The 20,789-nt window shown below is 45.3% G+C and overlaps 1 protein-coding gene across 3 annotated transcripts in view; it reads right to left on the bottom strand.

Moving 5' to 3' along the window:
• TBL1XR1 (TBL1X/Y related 1) overlaps positions 1 to 20,789 on the bottom strand; it is a 157,125-nt gene that overhangs the window by 30,597 nt on the left and 105,739 nt on the right. For all 3 annotated transcript variants that reach the window (XM_035133426.2, XM_035133424.2, XM_035133425.2), the window contains exon 3: positions 147 to 249. In XM_035133426.2, coding sequence (XP_034989317.1) covers positions 147 to 204 — 58 coding nt within the window. In that variant the 5' untranslated portion in view covers positions 205 to 249. The remainder of the gene's footprint in view (positions 1 to 146; positions 250 to 20,789) is intronic.

Raw genomic sequence — 20,789 nt, 5'->3', positions numbered from 1 at the left:
ATGTTATTATTATATTATATTATTATTATTATTATTATCATGCATGTAACACAATACAGATCCTGCAGTATGTCTGAATATTCGTTTTATCTTAAACGCTGCCCCCCCAAATGGATCCCTCAAAGGATTATTAGCCAAATACTCACCGGACTCTTGCAAGTATCTATATACGAGGAAGTTAACCTCATCACTGCTTATACTCATCTTTATGCCCGCTTAAACCATGAGGTCACAACGAAGGATATAACCCTGGACAAAGCAAAACACAGCAGGTTAAGAATCTGAAGGTAAACGTTACTGCTCTTTGTCTCTGAAAACATACACATAAATAATAACTTAATGGCACATTAACTTGCACTTTTACAGGTGCCACACAATGTTCATTTTGCCTTTACAAGAAGTCTCTCCTTTAGTGTGGGTAGCACCTGTACCGTGGAACCCCCTGCCTCTTGAAATTAGGCAGCCACCAATTCTTTTAGACACCAGCTGAAAATGTTTCCCTCCCAGGAAGCCTATCCAGACACATGGATTAGTTACATTTCCTTCTAATGTTATATTGATTTATCCCTTTGTTTTTAATGACGATTTTATGCGTTTTTAAAATGGGTCTGCGTACTTCAGTCATTTTTTGTCCGAACAAGCAGTTTATAAAGGTTCTACATAAATAAATAAATGGGGAGCCTGCCGTTGCAAAAGTGACTTCAAGGTGTAACTGCAACCAATGCCTTCTGGATAAGGAAAGGCAGCAGATGGGAAAAGGCCAGGCAGCATTTATACATGGAGAAATTATGCCATCTACGCTCCCTGTCCGATTCCTCCATCCAGATACTATGAGTATAAATGTTCGAGGTAAGGCCCATGGAAGCAGTTTCTACACCACACGGGTAAAGGACGATATTTGGGGAGCATCGAGGATATTTCACTTGCACTGCACATTACTAGAATTCGAGTGATTCGGCACTCAGGCTGTCGTCACAATATTTTTAAAGCACGGCATTATCGTTCATCTATATATATTGCAAAGGTTGGATCAAAGTGTTCTCTTCCAATACCGATCAAGGAAAACAGGGAAGAATAATAATAATAATTTTAAAAAACAACCAGGCAGGTATGCAAGCAGACGAGAGGTTTCCTATCCAATGGACAAAAGGTGGCAGTGTAACATAAAAGATGAAAATAATTAATGGTGAATGGAGGATTTTTTAAAAAGGAAGGCTGTGAAATGAATGGGCAATTTTCCCATGGAGGACATCACAGTGCAAACTGCTTATACCTGCCTAATCTATGTGTGCAGATTTAGAATGTTTCAGTGGGCTTCCAAAATAAATATTCCACCTTCCCTCCAAGGTGATCCTTTTATCTTTTAAACAAGGGAAGCGATAAGTTTAGATATAAACCCACCCGCTTAGCACAAGGTCCTCTCCCCAGCACACCCTCCAGCCTGCGGTACAACTTTAGAGAGATGTTTTTCTCCACACTGTTGCAAGGGGCTGGGACTCTGGTCTTCCAGAGAACAAGAGGAAACAGCTCAAAGTATATTTTACATCTCTCTTCAGAGACCAGGCCTTCTCCCTTTATGGGTGGGTGCTATGGGAAAAAAGTCATTATCTCTTAAAAGAGATACTAACTTTTTCTAAAATATTTTCCATGGTGCCTGGGCAGCCATTGCAATGAACACATTCTCTCCCAATCTTCAAAGTACAAAGAACACATGGCCTGGCTAAATTTACTCACGAGTAGACACATACACTTGCTGGTTTTAAAGGGCCGCAAATATCCTAAGCAGCAGCGCGTGGAGGTCAATAGGATGAAGAACACACACAAGTTAAAGTCCATCAAACCATTATAACAGGGGCTCTGGTGTGTACACCTGATGTGCAAATTTCAAATGAGAAAAGATTACATCAGTGCAATCACTCTTAAGCTCTGCTCCTTTGTCGTCGTCCCCCACCCTCGCACGATCCCAACATTCTGGACTTCTGCAGCAATGTACGCTCTTCACATGATCTGGAGCCCAGTTTCATGGGGATAAAATAGCTGCCTGCAGGCTTAAGTTGCAATACTAGACTACTACCGTACTACTACTACTACTACTACTAATTGAATTTGTGTACTGCCCTACATCCATAGATCTCATGGGGGTTCACAACATAAAATTAAAATATAAAAAAACCACAAACTACGTAATAAAAATAAGAACAAAACATAAATCTCCCCTGCCATTAACACATTGAAATGGGCGTCAGATGTCCATCAGCCAAAGGTCTTGTTGAACAGGAATGTTTCTGCCTGGCATCTAAAGGTGTATAATGTATAATAAGGTGTATAACGGAGCAACGGATTCAAACTACAAGAAAGAAGATTCCACCTAAACATTAGGAAGAACTTCCTGACAGTAAGAGCTGTTCGGCAGTGGAATTTGCTGCCAAGGAGTGTGGTGGAGTCTCCTTCTTTGGAGGTCTTTAAGCAGAGGCTTGACAGCCATCTGTCAGGAATGCTTTGATGGTGTTTCCTGCTTGGCAGGGGGTTGGACTGGATGGCCCTTGTGGTCTCTTCCAACTCTTCTATGGTTCTATGATTCTATGAAGGTGTCAGGTCAGCCTTCCTGGGGAGAGCATTCCACAAACAGGGAGCCACTGACGAAAAGGCCCGTTCTCGTGTTGCCACCCTCTGGACCTCTTGTGGAGGCACACGAAGAAGGGTCTCAGAATATGATCACGGGGTCTGGGTAGGTTCATAGGTCCTTGAGGTATTGCGGTCCTGGGCTGTTAAAAGCTTTATGGGTACAAACCAGCAGATCTTTGTGTGATAAGGTCTGAAAATGAGTTCCATAGTTGGTTAGCCCGATAAGCCATGGTTCTTGCCTGCAGAAAGGTTTCTAAGCACATTCCGTAGCTATCTCCCCCTTTTGGGTGTTTGGCCCTTAATTGATTCTGGACCTGCATTAACCCCACTAAAACTTGACCCGCACAAACTGAAGAGCATCTGTGGGAAATTATCACAACTCCCGTTCCATTAAAAGCCATCCTGTTACAGCCCATCTCTTAGAAAGGAAAGGAAAAGTAACACGATATAATTTTGACAATGTTCTCAGGAAGTTGCGGGTCATAGCTTATTAGACAGTGAATTTCCCAGAGGTGCAGAAGTGAAGTGAGCTGTGGTTTGGATGATGAGGAAAGAGAGGATTATTTGTTTGGAAAATGCACCCTTCTGGGGCCTCTCCAGCCTTTGTTTACCCTCCATTAGCCTCAGCCAGCACATGCAGATAGGAACTGTCATCCAAAACATCTGCAGGAAGCCATGTTGGTGGAGGCTCAACTAGAGCAAAGAACCCCTCTTCTCCTAATTAACGGGGCACTGATTTTACCATCTGCTTGTACTTAATGGCTGTGGGGCCTAACTTTGGTTGGTACAAGATTTTGTTGGTACAACTCCATAGGTGCCAACTCCCAGATTGAAAAATCCAGGATCGGCACCAGAAGTCGCGCTGCGTCCATTTTGGAACTGGGCAGAGCAGCACCAGAAGTTGCTTCTACGTATGCTCTGCCCATTTCCAAATGGCCACAGCGCCGAAGTCGTGCTGTGTCCATTTTGGAACTGGGCAGAGCAGCATTGGAAGTTGCTTCTACGCATGTTCTGCCCATTTCCAAAATCGCTTCTGTGCATGTCCAGAGACTACAGACATGTGCGGAAGGAGCCTCCCCGGGCTAGTAAGAATCCGGGGGATTTACAGGGTTTTGTTAAATCTGGGCTGCCAGCGGGAAATGGCTGGAAAAACGGGGGTTTCCCGGGGAATACGGGAGACTTGGCAGCTATGCAACTCAGGTTCTGTTGACATCAGGCTGAACCTGTGGCCCTCCAGAAGTTATTGGACTCCAATTCCCATCAGCCCCAGTCAGCACAGCCAAGAGGTTGGTGATTATTGGAATATGGTCTCATCTGAAGGGCCACAGGTTCCTGATCCCTGGCGGAAAGGGAAGCTGGGACTTGTGCTGGGTGATGCTCAAATCTTTGGAGCAGTTCCTGTATGAAGACTGCCCAATTGCACTTCTTATATTCAATACAATACATCATTGTGTTGGAATTACAGCAAGGAACAACCCAATCACAAAGAGCGTTTCTACACATTTCCTTCCCCGATTTTTCCTTCATAACAACCTGGGGCAGAGGTGGGATTTAGGCTGGGAGATAGTGAATGACCAGTAATCACCCATTAAACTGGGGACTGGTCCAAGTCTATTGCTTATACACCCATCCTGGCTGTCAATGGGTGAGGGCCACACAGCAGCAGCTCTGGCTGGGTGAGCCAAATTGCTCCAGAATGATAAACAGTTACTTCAGATTTCCATCCTTGGTGCCAAGATTCAAGTCCTGGGTAGCTTTTATAGCCAAATTATAAATATCTAATACCCAACAGAGGAACGTAACCTCCCCAAATGCTGACATAATGACATAATGCATCACAGCAACTGTAAACTGCATCAAGTGTTGACAATGACCTTCTTCACATCTTAAGGATGTGAAAGTTATGGCTGGGAAGTCTTTTGCAACACATCGCAGAGGTGGATTTTGTGAGAGTCGTCAGGTTTTCTTCCCTTCAATAAAACGATCCGCTCAGAGCAAAAAGATGCAATGGGTTAGTGGTAGAGAATCTTACCTCCACTGCTATGGGAAATAGGGTCTATTTTAAAGTTGCAACTACAGGTGTTGTGGTTTGACGTTGCGTAATATGTTACTCAGTGTGTGCATGTTTTCTCAGAGGGAGGAGTACAGTGGAACCTCGGTTTACGCCTACCTCTGTTTATGAACACCTCCATTTATGAACGCCGTGGACCCGAAGTGTTTATATCTGGGTTCCACGACGCTCGGATGCGCAGAAGCGATCTGTGCAGCACGTATGTGCGCAGAAGTGCTTTGCGCATGTGCAGAAGCGTGCCTTCAGCGAGCGAACGCCTCCGCGGAACGGATTGCGTTCACAAACCGAGGTACCACTGTATGCAGATTTAATTGTGGGAGGCCCAAGTTCGAAATGCATGCTGAAGCTTTCTAGGTGATGCAAGTTGTGTCTTTAAGCTTATTTTATCCCATTGAGATAAAAAGGAAGGAAGGAAGGAAGGAAGGAAGGAAGGAAGGAAGGAAGGAAGGAAGGAAGGAAGGAAGGAAGGAAAACTGAGACAGATGCTAGTCTTCTGGGTTCAAAAATCTATTATTCCGTGTGCCTGCCTGACTTCTTCCAAATTGCTTTGCCTTTAGGTTAGATTTCTGCAATGCATTATATATGGTGCTGCCTTTGAAGATGGTTTATAAACTGCAGGTGGTACAGAATTCAGCGGCCACCCTGTTCAATGGGTTTGAGCAAGCGACAACAATCCTTGCCCACTGGCTGCAATTAGCTTCCAGTCCCAATTCAAAGTTCTGGTTTGGACCTATAAAGCTTTAAATGCCCCAGGACTACAATACCCCAAGGACCGCCTCTGATCATATGAACCAACCTGGACCCTGTGGCCATCATCTGAGGCCCTTCTTCGTGTGCCCCCTCCACGAGAGGTCCGGAGGGTGGCAGCAAAAAGAACGGGGCCTTCTCTGCAGTGGCTCCCCATCTGTAGAATGCTCTCCCCAGGTGGGCTTGCCTGGTGCCTTCATTACGTATCTTTAGGAGACAGGCAAAAATATTTCTCTTCAACGCGGCATTCAGCTGATTTACATTGGCTTTTTAGGCGTGCTGGTGGGAGGGTGTACGTGTGTGTTATTGGTATGTTTTTATTTCTGCATTTCGTATTCTCATTTCCTATTTTTATGCATTGAACTGCCCTGAGATCTTTGGATGAAGGGCAATATTCAGATTTAATTAATTAATAATGCCCCCCCCCCAAAAGAGAGACTTTTTGGAGGGTGGGGGATCAGGGACTGCTAGAAAGAAAGGTGAGCGAAAGCCAGCTGGAAATGGATAATCTGGCACTCATCTACCTCTTCAGCTACAGCCCATGGCCAAATTTCCCATGCACGCTCCCATCACACCACAGACGTTTCAACAGCAATTTATTCGGTGACAGGATCAAGGCCTTTTTCTGATTTATCCGCAAAGCATTATTATAAATTACGCCAAGTTTATGCAGAAGGATAACTTCCAATGAGCCTCTCCTTAAGTTTCAATAAACTGCCCTAGCGTAACTCAAAGCAGAAATGAAGCTGGGTGGAATCATCCATCTAAAAGTCATTAAGGAAGCAAATTTGTATAATGAATAGGTGGTTCATACATTTTAAATGCATTACATCCTTTATCGGGATGTATTTATTAGGTATCAATTTGAATTAGGACTGACATCAACCCCCCCCCCCACTTCCTCCTAAGTTCTTAAATATTGCCTCCTGCTAGATGTTATTGATCGACTCCTCCGAAGTGTTGCATTCGGGCTTTCAAATATTTCGTGGGTGTGGAACACATGGGCTTTGTGAGGTGCTTTTCTAAGCTTTGAGAGAAGCTGCTAGCGGAAAGCTTGCACTTTTGATTTCTATTTATAGCCTTGGTCCACCGTGATACTTAAAACTCTGTCCGGGAATGCCTTTTTAACCAAGAAGTGTTTCCACAAATTCCGTACATTAGGAACAGTCTAAAGCAAAAGCTGTAGCTCAGTCTTGGTTGAGATGGACAGCCTCAGTTGTTACCATTTCTTCTAGCTTCTCATTCTAGGATCTCAAGGAATCTGTGGCCCTCCAGGTGTGCCTGCACTCCAAAACCCATCAGCCCCCACCAGCATGGTCAACAGTCATGGACGATGGGACTTGCTGTCCACCAACTTCCTGATGGTCATCGGTTCCCCATCTCTGCCTTAGCCAATGCTTTTTCAACAACACATTAAACACAAAGTCTTTGGTCCAGTAGACCTGAAGGAATGTCTCCATCGTTTTGCCTGGACACTGAGGTCCAGCGCCGAGGGCCTTCTGGTGGTTCCCTCACTGCGAGAAGCGAAGTTACATGGAACCAGGCAGAGGGCCTTCTTGGTAGTGGCACCCGCCCTGTGAAACACCCTCCCACCAGATGTCAAAGGAAAAAACAAATACAGTGGTACCTCGACTTACAAACGACTCAACAACTGAATTTTTCAACTTACAAATGGCCACACCTTTACGAATGTCTCAACATCCGGGGGGAAACCATGGCGGTTTTAGATAGGGATTTTTTGACTTACGAATTTTTCAACTTACGAAGGTGCCTTTGGAACGGATTAAATTTGTAAGTCGAGGCACCACTGTGCCAGACTTTTAGAAGACATCTGAAGGAAGCCCTGTTTAGGGAAGCATTTACTATCTGAAGGACTATTGTATTTTAATGTTTTGTTGGAAGCTGCCCAGAGTGGCTGGGGAAACCCAGTCAGATGGGCGGGAAATAAAGAAATAAAGTAATAAATCCACCTTCCAGAAGGTAATACACATGTGGATGTCAGCCGTTGTTATTTAGGCACACACACCGCCTCTCCAAAGGCAAAGGAGTGTAATAATAATAATAATAATAATAATAATAATAATAATAATAATGAATGCACACTCCCAAGATCTTTTGTAATTGGGCGTGATTCACCTTCATTCTCATTTCGGGCAGGCAAATGAAGCATGAGTTCCTTTGTTAGTCATTTGCTCTAATAGTTTGATTTTCAAATCAACAAGGTGCCCATTTTTTAAAATCTCCGTTCCGGCCAACCCAGTTCTCCCGCTCCCACTTTTGTTTGTCCCTTCCCCTCCGCACACCCATCATTTATTTACTCCTAGCAGCAGCATGCTTCTGTTGTTTTACCCCAGGCACTCTCTTATCCCTGTTTAGCTTGAGCTGTGAATCTGTCTGCGCAGCCCTATAGGCACTTCACTGACCCAGCAGTCCCTTCCCCCTTCCCCCTACAAGCCTGCATTATTCCCAACATATATACTCTGCACTGGGTGCCTTGCCAGAAAATACACACAATGTCTTGGAAAAACCTGAACCCAGGAAGCATGTAAGAAATTGTGCAAAGCAAGCAAATGGACCTATTTTCATATGCTGCTGAAGTGCATATATTTTGCTGCAGTGTGTGTGTGTGTGTGTGTGTGTGTGTGTGTGTGTTTGCATGCGCTTACATACAGCTCTGATCATACTCTTAAGCTTCTGTGACCTAATTTAAGGCAGCCAGCTCCAGCTCTCTGGCCCAATCTGAACGGAGGAAGCAAGTGATATGACACAGCCAGTTTGGAATTTTCTAAAGAAAGAAAATGACAGGGTGGTGGGGTTTTTTTTGTTTTTGCTTGTTTATTTTTGCAAGAGCTGGGGAGAGAGAGAGAGAGAGAGAGAGAGAGAGAGAGAGAGAGAGAGAGAGAGAGAGAGAGAGAGAGAGAGAGAGAGCTTAGTTTAAGGGAAAGCAAACACTAAAAATGATAACCACATCCCATGATCAGGTCACATCACTCTTGAATTTAACAAGTGAAAATGCAGATAAGATCTACTTTTCAAATATGCCTGGAGCAAAGCATTATTCTGGCTACTGAACGAGGCTCTACCCACCACCCCCAACCTCAGGAACAAGGGAAATATAAGTGATATAGGAGAATTCTGTGTCCATGTTATCTAGACGGAATTCTGAACCACCTTCCAGTTCAGAACTGGATTGGAATCTTTTTTCGTAGCAGCCTGCTGACATTTTGCGAAAGGATAAAATTCTGGTGACCAAGGAAAAGTGCAAGGGGATGAGATGCTGGGTTATTAAAACACTCTTCTTCACACTAGCCTCTTGTCTGTAAAGGGGGGGGGGGGGGGGCAGGTCGCAAACTCCCTGGAAAGGATATGCAAAAGGAGGTGCTTTTATGCAAAAGTATTTGTCATATTGGTACAGTGGAACCTCGGTTTTCAAACATAATCTGTTCCGGAAGACTGTTCAAGTTCCGAAAAATGTTCTAAAACCGGGAGCCAAAATGTTCCAAAACAGAGGTGTTCACGAGCCGAGGTTTCACTGTACCACTAAAAAGGTGTCATCCAATTTACGCAGATTGTGTACAGGTAGTATATTTGCAATGTAGCCCATTCTAGGACATTGTCACCAGCACAGTAATAAAAGGGTCCCGAAATTTCAGCCGCTTACGATTTACAGTTTTCAGCCGCTTACGATTTCAGCCGCTTACGATTTACAGTAATTTCAGCCGCTTATGATTTACAGTAATTTCAGCCGCTTACGATTTACAAATTTCAGCCGCTTACGATTTACAGTGGGGTTGAAGAGATGAAAATAACACCTACCAGTATATATTTCACATCTGGCAACCAATGTGCCCCTTTGGTTTCGGATAGCATGGGTAGCCAAGTCTAAAAGGCCTGGGACACAAATTTTCATGGCCCTCTGGCAGCTATGGTGGCTCATTTACCAGAAGTATTGTATTTGGTGTTCACTCTGGAAGTGTGCTCTCGAGTCTGACCAAACTAAGCATCCTAGAGCACAGTATACATCAGGAGGATTAATTTGGTCTCTCTCTCTCTCTCTCTCTCTCTCTCTCTCTCTCTCTCTCTCTCTCTCACACACACACACACACACACACACACGTCATGAGCTGAGTTCTTCCACACTATTGACCAACTGACTCTCCCCCCGCCATTTCTTCTATTTTTTTATTTTGCCCACTAGAAATGCCAAGGATTGAGCCCACGACCTTATGCAGGCCATGCACCTGCTATCTATACCATTAATTCACAGCCCCTCCCACAATGAATGATATTGAAACGAGAATGCTTAAATTCTGAGCATGCTGAAATTGAGGTGAAATGTGAAGGATTCCACAGTGTCGGAGAATTCGGAGGAGGAAGTGACAGAAAAGCAGGGAGTCAGGGAAGCAGTGGAGCCTTCAAACCGCCCAGAGACAGAGGAAGCAGAAGAGAGGGAGGAGAATAGCCACGAGGAGGAAGGGCTCAGGGATGTTGCAGAGCCCTTCCACTGCCCAGAGGCCGGGGAAGGGAGCCTCAGACTCTGGAAGGGAGGGGGCTTTCAAACCAGCACAGACAAGAGGGAAATGAAAAGTAAGGGACAAAGATGTCTCGTGCGGGAATCGAAGGAAGCCACTCCCCGAATCTGACTCAACGGGTTCGGATGCGTAATCCTGAACTGTAGCTGTTTCTTGTACATATTTAATAAAGATTGTAAATATCAAGCTGATTGTGCCGGGATGTTAATGCGAAGGGGAGGCGTCACCTTCACACACAGAGAGGGCAAGTGGGGAGACCTGGAGTTGACAACCGGAACTAAACAAAACCATGGGGTTGTTTAGTATTAGTAATCCAATAGTAATTTAAATGAATTTCTGTGTTAGATTTAGAAAAAGAAAAAGAAATCAACCACCAAGCATACATGTGCTACTATGTGTCTATAGCACAGAATGAAAAACACATCCAACTCCTAGGCATCAACTAGGCCTGGGTGATATATTGATATACAGTCGTACCTTGGATCCCAAACACCTTGCGACTCAAACGTTACGGCTTCCGAACGCCACAAACCTGGAAGTGAGTGTTACGGATTGTGAAGGTACTTTGGAACCCGAACGTCCAACGCGACTTCCACGACTTCCGATTGGAGTTTCCTGCAGCCAATCAGAAGCCTTGCTTTGGTTGTCAAACGTTTTCGGAAGTCGAAATATATCTGGTATATCGCTGGTGAAGCCACCACCGCTCCCAAGTCCGCCTGCTAGCAGCGTCCACTGGAGTTCCTTCCTCCAGCGGCACTGCTAGCAGAGGGACTCAGGAGCAGTGGCAGTTTCACCAGCAATATATCGCTGAGTGAAACCGCCACCGCACTCTGCTCTCATACGATGGAGAGGGAGAAACAGGCGCCAATACAGCTTGTTCCTCCCTCTGTATCTTTAAACTGCTCGACTGAGGAGTGTGCAGCTGCTCTTACCTCAGCCGAGCAATTAAACGAGCCCCCAGCCTGGCGCTGGCTCCTGTGAGCCGGTGGCGGTGGCGCTCCGTGAAACTGCTCAGCTGAGAGGAGCACAGTTGGCGCTCCCCACAGCGAGCTGTTAAAGGTGATCCTATGCGCTGTCCGCTCATCCATGAGTGGCAGGAGCGCTGGGGCTGTCTCAGCTGCGGAGGGGGAACTTTCGCGATCCCCAGCTGAGCTGCGCAAACAAGCTGCGTTGTCCCAGCCCGTGAGCGCCTGGGTGAAACAGCCTCAGTTCCCGAGCTGAGAGCTGGGGCAAGTTTCACCAGGTCCTTTGTGGGCAGAGGTCAAAGCAGTTTGGTTTTTGTTTTTGTTTTCCCCAAAATCACGGTATATCAACAAACCATGATGTTTGGCTGGCGATGCACCACAATGTTGAAAAGCTGACATCGCCCAGCACATTTTAAAAAAATAATCTTTTACATCTCCATTATATCCAAAATTCACCATTAAACTACAAGTGTTATTGCAATCCTATTTACGATTTTAACGGTTTACAATCAATACCACATTTCAAGTTGGTCCTGTACCAACTATAAGAAATATTTGATGTTTCTAACTTCCAGTACCAAATTTTTAGATGCCACTTGTGTTTTCCCCAACCCAGCACCTGCCCACCAGTGATTCTGAAAACAATGCAATTGTTTAGCAAGCAAATAATATATTTTCCAATGAAAAGGCATACATTGCCATTTGGCCCTGTCTTTAATTGTGTCCTTTGAAATAAGGAAAACACAGTAAATACAATCTGCATTCAAGTTTCTTTAATGGCTAAAGGCTGCTGAGCTAAAAATATCTTTTTAATGACTTTATATTAAGGTATTTATTTAAATGGTTTATCTGAGCCAGAGGTTAATAAGATACTGCTCTATATTCAATCAGTGGACTCCCATAAGGCTGTGCAGTTAGCATTAAAAGTTATAAAGAGATATGCTTTATGTGCAACTATCTTGTTGTAGAGTACGCCTCTGGAATATTAAGCACAGTTCTGGAGTGCAAATTCCTTGTGAAGTTGTAACAGGAGTTAGGGCAGATCTGGAAACAAACCACCTCCCACCACCAACATTTGGGGGGGGGGCAAAAACCGACAATGAATAATTCCTTCCCTCCACTTATTCTTTTCAGCATTCTTTGCAAAGGCATTTGCTTGTTCATTGACATTACGACGTTATTTCAGCTGCCTTCACGCGCCCTCAATGATGCCAATATTTAGGGAGCAATCCAAAGCCAACGTACATTACGCCAACTTAAATTAAGTCGGCATGAAACATGCCACTTGCAAACTCCACTCCATTCATAACTGGGGCTTAGTGCTAGGCTGAGCTGGTCACCATCCTTTTTGCTACCTTAATTTACAACAGGTCACGTGACTGGATGGCATTTCAACACATGGCATCTTAATGGTGGAGTCTCCTTTGGAGGTCTTTAAGCAGAGGCTTGGGAGGGACCCAGGTGGCGCTGTGGTTAAACCACTGAGCCTAGGGCTTGCTGATCAGAAGGTCGGCGGTTCGCATCCCCACGACGGGGTGAGCTCCCGTTGCTTGGTCCCAGCTCCTGCCAACCTAGCAGTTCGAAAGCACGTCAAAATGCAAGTAGATAAATAGGAACCGCTACAGCGGGAAGGTAAACGCGGTTCCATGTGCTGCTCTGGTTTGCCAGAAGCGGCTTTGTCATGCTGGCCACATGACCTGGAAGCTATACGCCGGCTCCCTTGGCCAATAATGCGAGATGAGCGCGCAATCCCAGAGTCGGTCACGACTGGACCTAATGGTCAGGGGTCCCTTTACCTTTACCTTTTAAGCAGAGGCTTGACAGGCATATGTCAAGAACGCTTTGATGGTGTTTCCTGCTTGGCAGGGGGTTGGACTGGATGGCCCTCGTGGTCTCTTCCAACTCTATGATTCTAATAATAGATACACTGCTAGGTTTTCGGGGGGGGGGGAGGCAAAGTTGTTGAGCTTTTCTCTTTGCAAAATCTCCAGTAAAAATGAAGTTTTGCTATTATGGGGGGAAACTGCCCAAAAAACCAACACTTGCAATATGGGCTGCCATATGCCCAGGTTTTCCCAGGCATTTTAGCCGGTTTTCACAAACTCCACCCAGACGCCATTTTTGACGGGCGAATCCCAGCTATGTTGGGGAAATTCCAGACGTATGGCAGGCCTACACAATGCCAAAATAATAACGATATGTGAAACTCAATATCTCAAAGCCAAACAGTTCAAATACCTCCGAAATAAGTCCATGAGAACAGCTCTCTATGTGAATAGTTGCGCTAGCGACAACTTTTATGATACCACATTCTTAAACCAAGTTTTTGCTCTGCACTGCCTAGGAGATATAATTTTACTGTGTAGCCTTATTCATAAATAGAGTAAATGCATAAATACAGAGATCACTGGGTGGCAGCCCTCATCTTATCTCCCCGTCGAGATTCCAGGGGGTATGCAATACATGCATGTTAGGCAAGGCAGCGCTGGCAGCCTCAGAAAGCAGGGATGGAAACAGACAACTGCGTCATGGTAGGAGACGCAGGCAGGAACTGTGTGTCTCCATTTGCAGAATAGGAGAGGGAAGGGACTGAACTATTCTAAACACAAATAAAGCTGGCATACTTCCATGTTATTAAGCTTGATTTCTTCCTACAACTGTTATTCCCAAGGGCTTTGGACTTTACCAGCCCAGGCAGTTTCCCTCTCCAACCCTGTTTTTTTCTGATTTTCTCTGCCGAGTGCATGGAAGCTGCCAAATGTTTCCCAAGGCAGGTGTTCTGTTGAATACTAACTACCGTCTCTGAAAGAAGGAAGGGTGAAATGGAAAAGCTCCGCAAGAAAACACCGTAATGGAAACAACACAGCAACTTGGGGGGGGGGGGGGTAAGAGGCAGATCGCTCTGCCGCAAATGAGTTGGGTCTTCTGCACTCTGAAAATTGAAATGAAACAGAACTGGGGGAGGTGATGCAGCCCCAGATTAAACCGCACTTAAAAACTGCAAACTTGCTTGCCTGCTATCATTGCAGCTCCGAGAACCAGCCGTGTATATGTTGCTAGGATAAACAGTTGGATTGGGGAGCGGGCTACAACTCAAAATCACAATTGGAGGGGGGGCTGTCATTCTACAATTTTCAGAATTTAAGACATTGCTACTCTAAACACAGAAATCCATCTGACTGGATTTTAACTCAGTGTTTTGCTTTTTAGCACATTGTTTGTGAACTCTTTTCATTTTCTGCTAGCAACCCTTCCATTTCCCACCATCTCATAAGAGTCCTCCCATGATGAGACGGGGCACACCAATTGATGTGTGTCACCCCACCCCACCCCGAGCTTAGGCTCCATCTGCACTATGCATTTAAATAAGCATTGAATTGTAGGTTGAGAACTGAAGTTTCTTAAGGGTGCAGAGAGTTGCTGGAAAACCCTTATTCCTTACACGAAGCTACAATTCCCAGAGCTCCCTAAGAAAAGGGATCCATGGTGTAGCTCTTCAGCTCCATCTCCAATATCCTTGCATTTGGTTGGGATGCCTGCAGTGGAAAGCCTACATGCTTTCAGGCTTTCCCCTGAAGGTGGGTTAGGGCTAAGGAGCCACAGCTGCCTCCCGTGGGAGAGGCCTACCTATTGCATCACAATCCAAGCTATAATATATAAAGGGGGTTTCAATCTCCCTATCCCTCTCTTCACTCATAAGACCTGACCTCTATTGACTACCGTAATAATCTTTTCCTATTTATCTTTCCACCCTCAAAATACCCACCCAACTTCTAAATTCCTCCACCTCCCACCTGTTTCTTTTTTAAAAACCCTCCTCCTTTCATCAGCTTCTGTCCTGCCCTACAAATTTTACCAGCGTTTGAAATTAGCCGGGCGCAAGGCGCGTCTTGCAACGAGCGACCGGCCTCTTGTGAGGAAGCGGAGATGCCTGGTTGTTGCCAGGTTTGGTGCCTAACGTCTCCATCTGACCGGCTGCTGCGGCTGCAATGCCACGCCGGTCAGCTGATCTGTGGGACAGCGCAGCACCCAAAGATGGGCATCCTTCGGTGCCGGTGCCCTGCAGATCACCTGGGTCACGCAACACCACCATCTTCAGTTCATGCTTTTTATTTTTTTTTATTTTTTGCTTTTTATTTTTATTTTATTTTATTTAAAAAAATATTAAAAGTGTTGCTGGATTCATTTTCAATGTGATTAGACACTTTGCTTTGGCGCCCTGTTTGCTTTGGCGCCCTGTTTCTAACACTGATATTTGCTCTCCCTTGCTGAGTTCAATGGCGAACGGAGCTGGCCCGCATATGAGGCACTGTAGATGCCACAGTGTGTGTGTGTGAATCCCAGCGGGTTCCCCTCCTGCCCCTAGCGACAACTTCCGGCAAGATCTTGTGACTCGCCGGAGACCGCCAACACGTGACCCCGAAAGGCTTTGGCTGCAGGGGGACCTTCCTCGTTCTGCTTCAGGTGGCAAAACATGATGAGCCTTGTGGCAAAAGCACACGAGGCTTTTACTCTCACAGCAATTCATGCCAGCAAAGAGAATGTTGGACTCAAGTTGGTGACCAGCAATAGCAAACTGTTGCCAACTCCACTAAATCCCCCTGAATCCACGGAGGCGGAGGTACAATATAGACATAGAGAAATAGATTTTCTCCGAACCAAGTTTGATGACCAAAGATTCCAGTAAGCAATTACGAGTTTCTTCCAGCAGGAGAGGAGGGGTCAAATTGGATGAGGTGAGCCATAGGTTTTGCAAAAATACTATAGAAATTCTATGGTGTCCTTGTTTCTAGGACATTAACCACAAAAAAAGAGGAAAATGCTGTCCAAAACAAGAACAACCATCAAAAGCAGAAATCTTATTTTTATTTTTAAAAAGAGGCACATCTCTTTCTCTCTCTGGGCAGCTTCAGAAATCCGCTTGAAATGTTGATAAGTGAAGTGTGATGAATTTGGGGAAAGGGGTGGACAGTGATAGGCACAGGTCTCTTGCAGCAAAGCAAGTGTTTTGTCCACACAAAGAACATTCATTTTTGCAGAAGGGAAGATACACACGCCTCTTCCCCGCATCCCTGTCTGGACACAATGGAAGAAGCGCAAGCCATGGTGACGGGGTCAAAAACCTGTTTCCGAGAGCCAACCAATCAGTCTGAAAGGGCAGCTTTATAGCCTCTGAACGCTCAGTTGCAAGGTGTGCTTCAGTTCCAAGAGAATGGCGTGTGCAAGTTCTGTTGCATACAACACAACTTCATGGAAAACCAAAAGATGATATTGGAGAGCTCCAAGTCTGTGTGCGTGCACAGAAAACAGTAGATACGGCTGAAAGTCGAAGCATGAAGATCTGCAATGCACCTGCAATTATTATAATTGTATGGTTGTAGAATTGCTGTATAATCTTTAGAAGGTTGCGTAATCTTATAACTGTGGCTGTCAGGAAGGGATCAAGTACATCTGAATTTGCCACTATACTTTTGGGGGCTTCTGTCCAAAGATCCCCCCCTTTTCTACTCTCTTGCTGGGTGGTGGAGCCCTGATGTCAACAGAGGTCCCCAAGTCCTGGCTGTGTTGGCTGCCACCAACTGCTCTCATGTCAGGAACAGAAGTTTGCTGGCCCGGGTCAGCTGAATCCTTAGAAGTCTTTTTGACGTCTTTCGAATATGGGACCTGAAGTCCCCGAGCAACCCACATGAAATTAAAAACCCCTCAGCTGTGTCACTGTGCCACAGACTATCCAATGACACCTGGACTGCAAAGATCAGTCCAGTGGGCTTGGGGATACGGAAAGCAATGTTTGTGTATGCGCTGGAGTCCGTATTACATTCAGTTCAGCTCCTGGGCTGATGTCAAACAAGCCGTTTATTGCTTGCTAATATTAGCACTAGAAATAGAATGTCATTTAGGCTTTAAGAGGGGCGGGGGGGAGGCAAGAATAGCCCTGATATTAATGTCTGAAGCACTTGGGGAATGTAGCTATGATGAGATTAAGCCACATGACCCAAAACGTATAGCATTTGCAATTCGAAGCTCAAAGAAGAAGAAGAAGAAGAAGAAGACCACCACCCCAGGATATAAAAATCAGAAGACCCAAAATAAATTTAACTTTATCTATCAGACAAGCTCCCCCCCCCCCTCTACTGGGGGCTTTCAAGATTATTTAGCAACAGTAACGGGAACAGAGAATTAAAATTCACAGCTCCAGTCTTCCTAAGCTAAAATGTCATTAAATGGGAGGGGAGTTGCAATCATATATCCACATGATTGCACGGAAACTGAGAGGATGTAAGCACATAAGCAAGGCTTAGTCATATAGCTGCAACAAGCCTATACGCACAAAAGCTACTATTGACCCACCGCTCAAGGAAGAATTACGGTAGCAAATAAAACCCCAACTTTCTAAAGTGACATAAAAGACGCATGTGTTACTTTCCTGGGACAGTAGGTGCAGGTTGCCACCTTTTTATAATTGGCAGAGCTCCTGTGCCTTTAGCAGTTGTGGGACTGCTAGAAGTTCAGCCTGGCCTAGCTGCTCCCAGGATGGAGGTGACCAGGTTTTACGAAAGTGTTATTGGTTTGGAAAATTCACCTGCTGTTCTTCAGCGCATGCATGGGCACAAAAAGACCTCAGGGGCAGCTTATTCATTTAAAATGCAGTATGGTAAGTCAGCAGAGTATTAAGTGTGCCGGCACAAAATAAAATAAAATTAAACATGATAGATCTAAAACAAGGGCTAGGGCAAATTAAAAGTTCTTCCTAGAGCGCCGATAACCAATATGGTGCCAAGGGAGCCATTTTGAGGAGGAACCTCTAGTAAGGAACAGGGTGCCACAACAAAAAGTATTACGGTAATTGCATTTCTTACTCACTGACCGAGAAAAGTAGAGAACTGTTGCGTACAATGGCAACTGACTCAAACGGACGACAAACATGCGATGGAACACAATGCAGCGCAAAGACAACTGTTGCGCCACTGCAAAGATTTCAGCTTGTGCAACCAAATGCTCTCCACATGCCCCTAGAACCTCAGAAGGAGATTGCGAGAGGGTGCAAGACACACGTGGACAAAGGAGGGGCCAAGAATCCTGTTGCACAAGTGGAAATCCTTGTGATGGTGGGACAGGCTAGTAGAAACCCACTCATGGTCTGGGGGGGGGGGAGGGAACAGGAAGGAGTCATGAGTCTGGTCGGCTTCAGGTCTGTAGCTCAGAAGTGCAGCATGTGCCAGGGTGCAATGCCTGGCATCTGCGGGTAGGGGTGGGTGAGACCGGAGCCTGAAAACCCCAGAGCTGCTGCCAGTCAGTAACCAGATGAAAAAAAATCCATCTTTCTCTGCCCTGGCCACCGCTCGCATTCCTTGGGAGGCTGCCCAGAAGGCAATGCGGCCCTCGGCCCCTCACCCTTGGTGTTACAACCTTGCGCCTCGCAGGTAAAACATAAAGCAGTCTCAGCACTTATCTGAAAGTTCTGCAAAGGAACAAGCACGCTGGACAATTGCGCCGCGGGAATGGCTTTGGGGTTTTGTATTTTTGATAGCATGTTTTTTCTCAGGTGGACATCCGTACAGAAGGAACTACAGAAAGGCAGGTAGGGAAACTGTGGTGCTCAAGGCTCTCTTGGGACTACAACTTCCCCGCGCCTACGGTCCGGCTGAGCGGCTGCTGCTTTTATTGTCGCTGCGGTTTTGGGGAGGCTCCAGTTTTGCTGCGTCTTGTTTTGCGGTGTGTGCTCTTCTGTAAGGATGTGAACGTATTTGTGAAGTTGGCATGAAATGCAGTTAACAAATGAAAGCAAAACAAGGAAATGGGCATGGTGCCATAATTAACCTTTTTAAAAACGTGTATGTTTGTGCGTGCGTTTGTGTATTCCTAATTCTATTCCTTGGGGACCTGGCACCACTATTCGACGCAAAGTACGCTGCTGCTTCGGTTATCTCTTGATGCTCTACGATGAGTCGATAAAACACCGCAGGACAAAAAGCGTAAGAGAACCTGCTGGAGGCTGATGTCCAATCAGTGGCAGCTGGCAAAAAGCATCTCCAGATCCTTCCTTCCATTGGCAGAATTCAGTCACTAAAGGCTCTTTGCTGTCTTAGGATGCGGGTCCTGACGCTGCCTAGCCTGCTGCTCACTCAAGGCTTACCTAAGAGCAAGCCCACGTCGGGCTTTTCATCTGCCGCCCTGATAACGCGCAGGAGAAACAGGAACCCCCAAAGAGAACAGGGAGAAAGAGCAAAAGGCAACAGAGCAGACAAAAGACATATTTATTTTCCAAGTTGTTTCAGACTCTACTGAAGTTCCTCACTGTGTACATGTGCTGCTAAGAAAAGAAGAGGAAGCGCATCTCATTGTCGAAACTTTACTTCGCTGAATTCCCCTGAACGGTTTCTCCCACTGCTTGCTGCTCCTACTTTGCACAACCTGACAACATGCCTAATTATTCCAAATAACACAGTGGAACCTCGGTTGTCGAACGTAATCCGTTCCAGAATACCATTCCAATGTCCAAAACATTCAACAACTGAGCCACAAAGGGCTGTCGGCAATTTCAATGGTGAAAATGGGAAAATACGCAGCGGAAGCCATTCAATTTCTGAGGCACGTTTGAAAATGGAAGCAATTACTTCTGGGTTTTTGGTGTTCGAGTTCCGAAACCTTCGGCTTCCAAGACGCTCGAAAACCAAGGTTCCATTGTACTACAAAATTTTGCATCACGCAATAACTGTTAGTGTTTTTTTTACATAACTTTTGATGCCCATTTGGTGCCCGTAGCTGAATGTCATCGCCACATCTTTAGACTTCCTGAACGGGCTGTTATTGCCATCACCAGTGCATTTTTATGTCACACAACTCAACAGTACTAGTACTGAGTTCTGCCATATTTTTTTTCTAACCACCCACAGCAGCCATTTTGTGCTGGCACCCACAACACTTGTTATCAAGATCCCAGAAGCAGTGCCTCATTTTTTACCTCCCATAACAAAAAGCACGGATCCATCATCATTGTTTACTTCATAATAGATACCAGACAACCACGATGGACATGCAAGAACATCAAAACCGTTCAACTGGCACATGGCGGAATCACACCTCATTAAATTCGCTTCACATCTCGCAACCTTGTTAAAGCCGCCCTTAGTCAACTTGTAGAACACTCTGTCCCAGGATAATATTTATTTAAAAGATTTTTTGCAAGAGCTTCCAGGCAACTAATAAAAAATTACATTTTAACAATTAAAACATTGAAATAACTATAACATGATTTATTGTTGTTTTAAAAAGCAGTAACAGCAGAGACAGAGCTCGAATAAAAGAAACCCTACACTAAATAATAATAATAATAATAATAATAATAATAATAATAATAATAATAATATATTTATACCCCACCCATCTGGCTGGGTTTCCCACAGAGTATTAAAAACAATACAGCATCAAACATTAAAAACTTCCCTAAACAGGGCCGCCTTCAGTTGTCTTTTAAAAGTAAAAGTAAAATAGTTGCTTATTGCCTTGATATCTGCTGGGAGGGCGTTCCACAGGGTGGGTGCCACTACCGAGAAGACCCTCCGCCTGGTTCCCTGTAACCTCACTTCTCGCAGTGAGGGAACCACCGAAGGCCAACAGAGCTGGACCTCAGTGTCTGGGCTGGACGATGGGGGTGGAGACACTCCTTCAGGTATACTGGGCCGAGGCCGTTTAGGGCTTTAAAGGTAAGCACCAACCCTTTGAACTGTGCTCGGAAACGTACTGGGAGCCAATGTAGGTCTTTCAGGGTCGGTGTTATATGGTCTTGGCGGCCGCTCCCAGTCACCAGTCTAGCTGGATTAATTGCAGTTTCCGAGTCACCTTCAA

The sequence above is a fragment of the Zootoca vivipara genome, chromosome 5 (genome assembly GCF_963506605.1).
Source record: "Zootoca vivipara chromosome 5, rZooViv1.1, whole genome shotgun sequence".
In the NCBI taxonomy this organism is placed as follows: domain Eukaryota; kingdom Metazoa; phylum Chordata; class Lepidosauria; order Squamata; family Lacertidae; genus Zootoca; species Zootoca vivipara.
The sequence above is the reverse complement of the archived record's forward strand: the minus strand, read 5'-3'. Positions and strand labels throughout refer to the sequence as shown.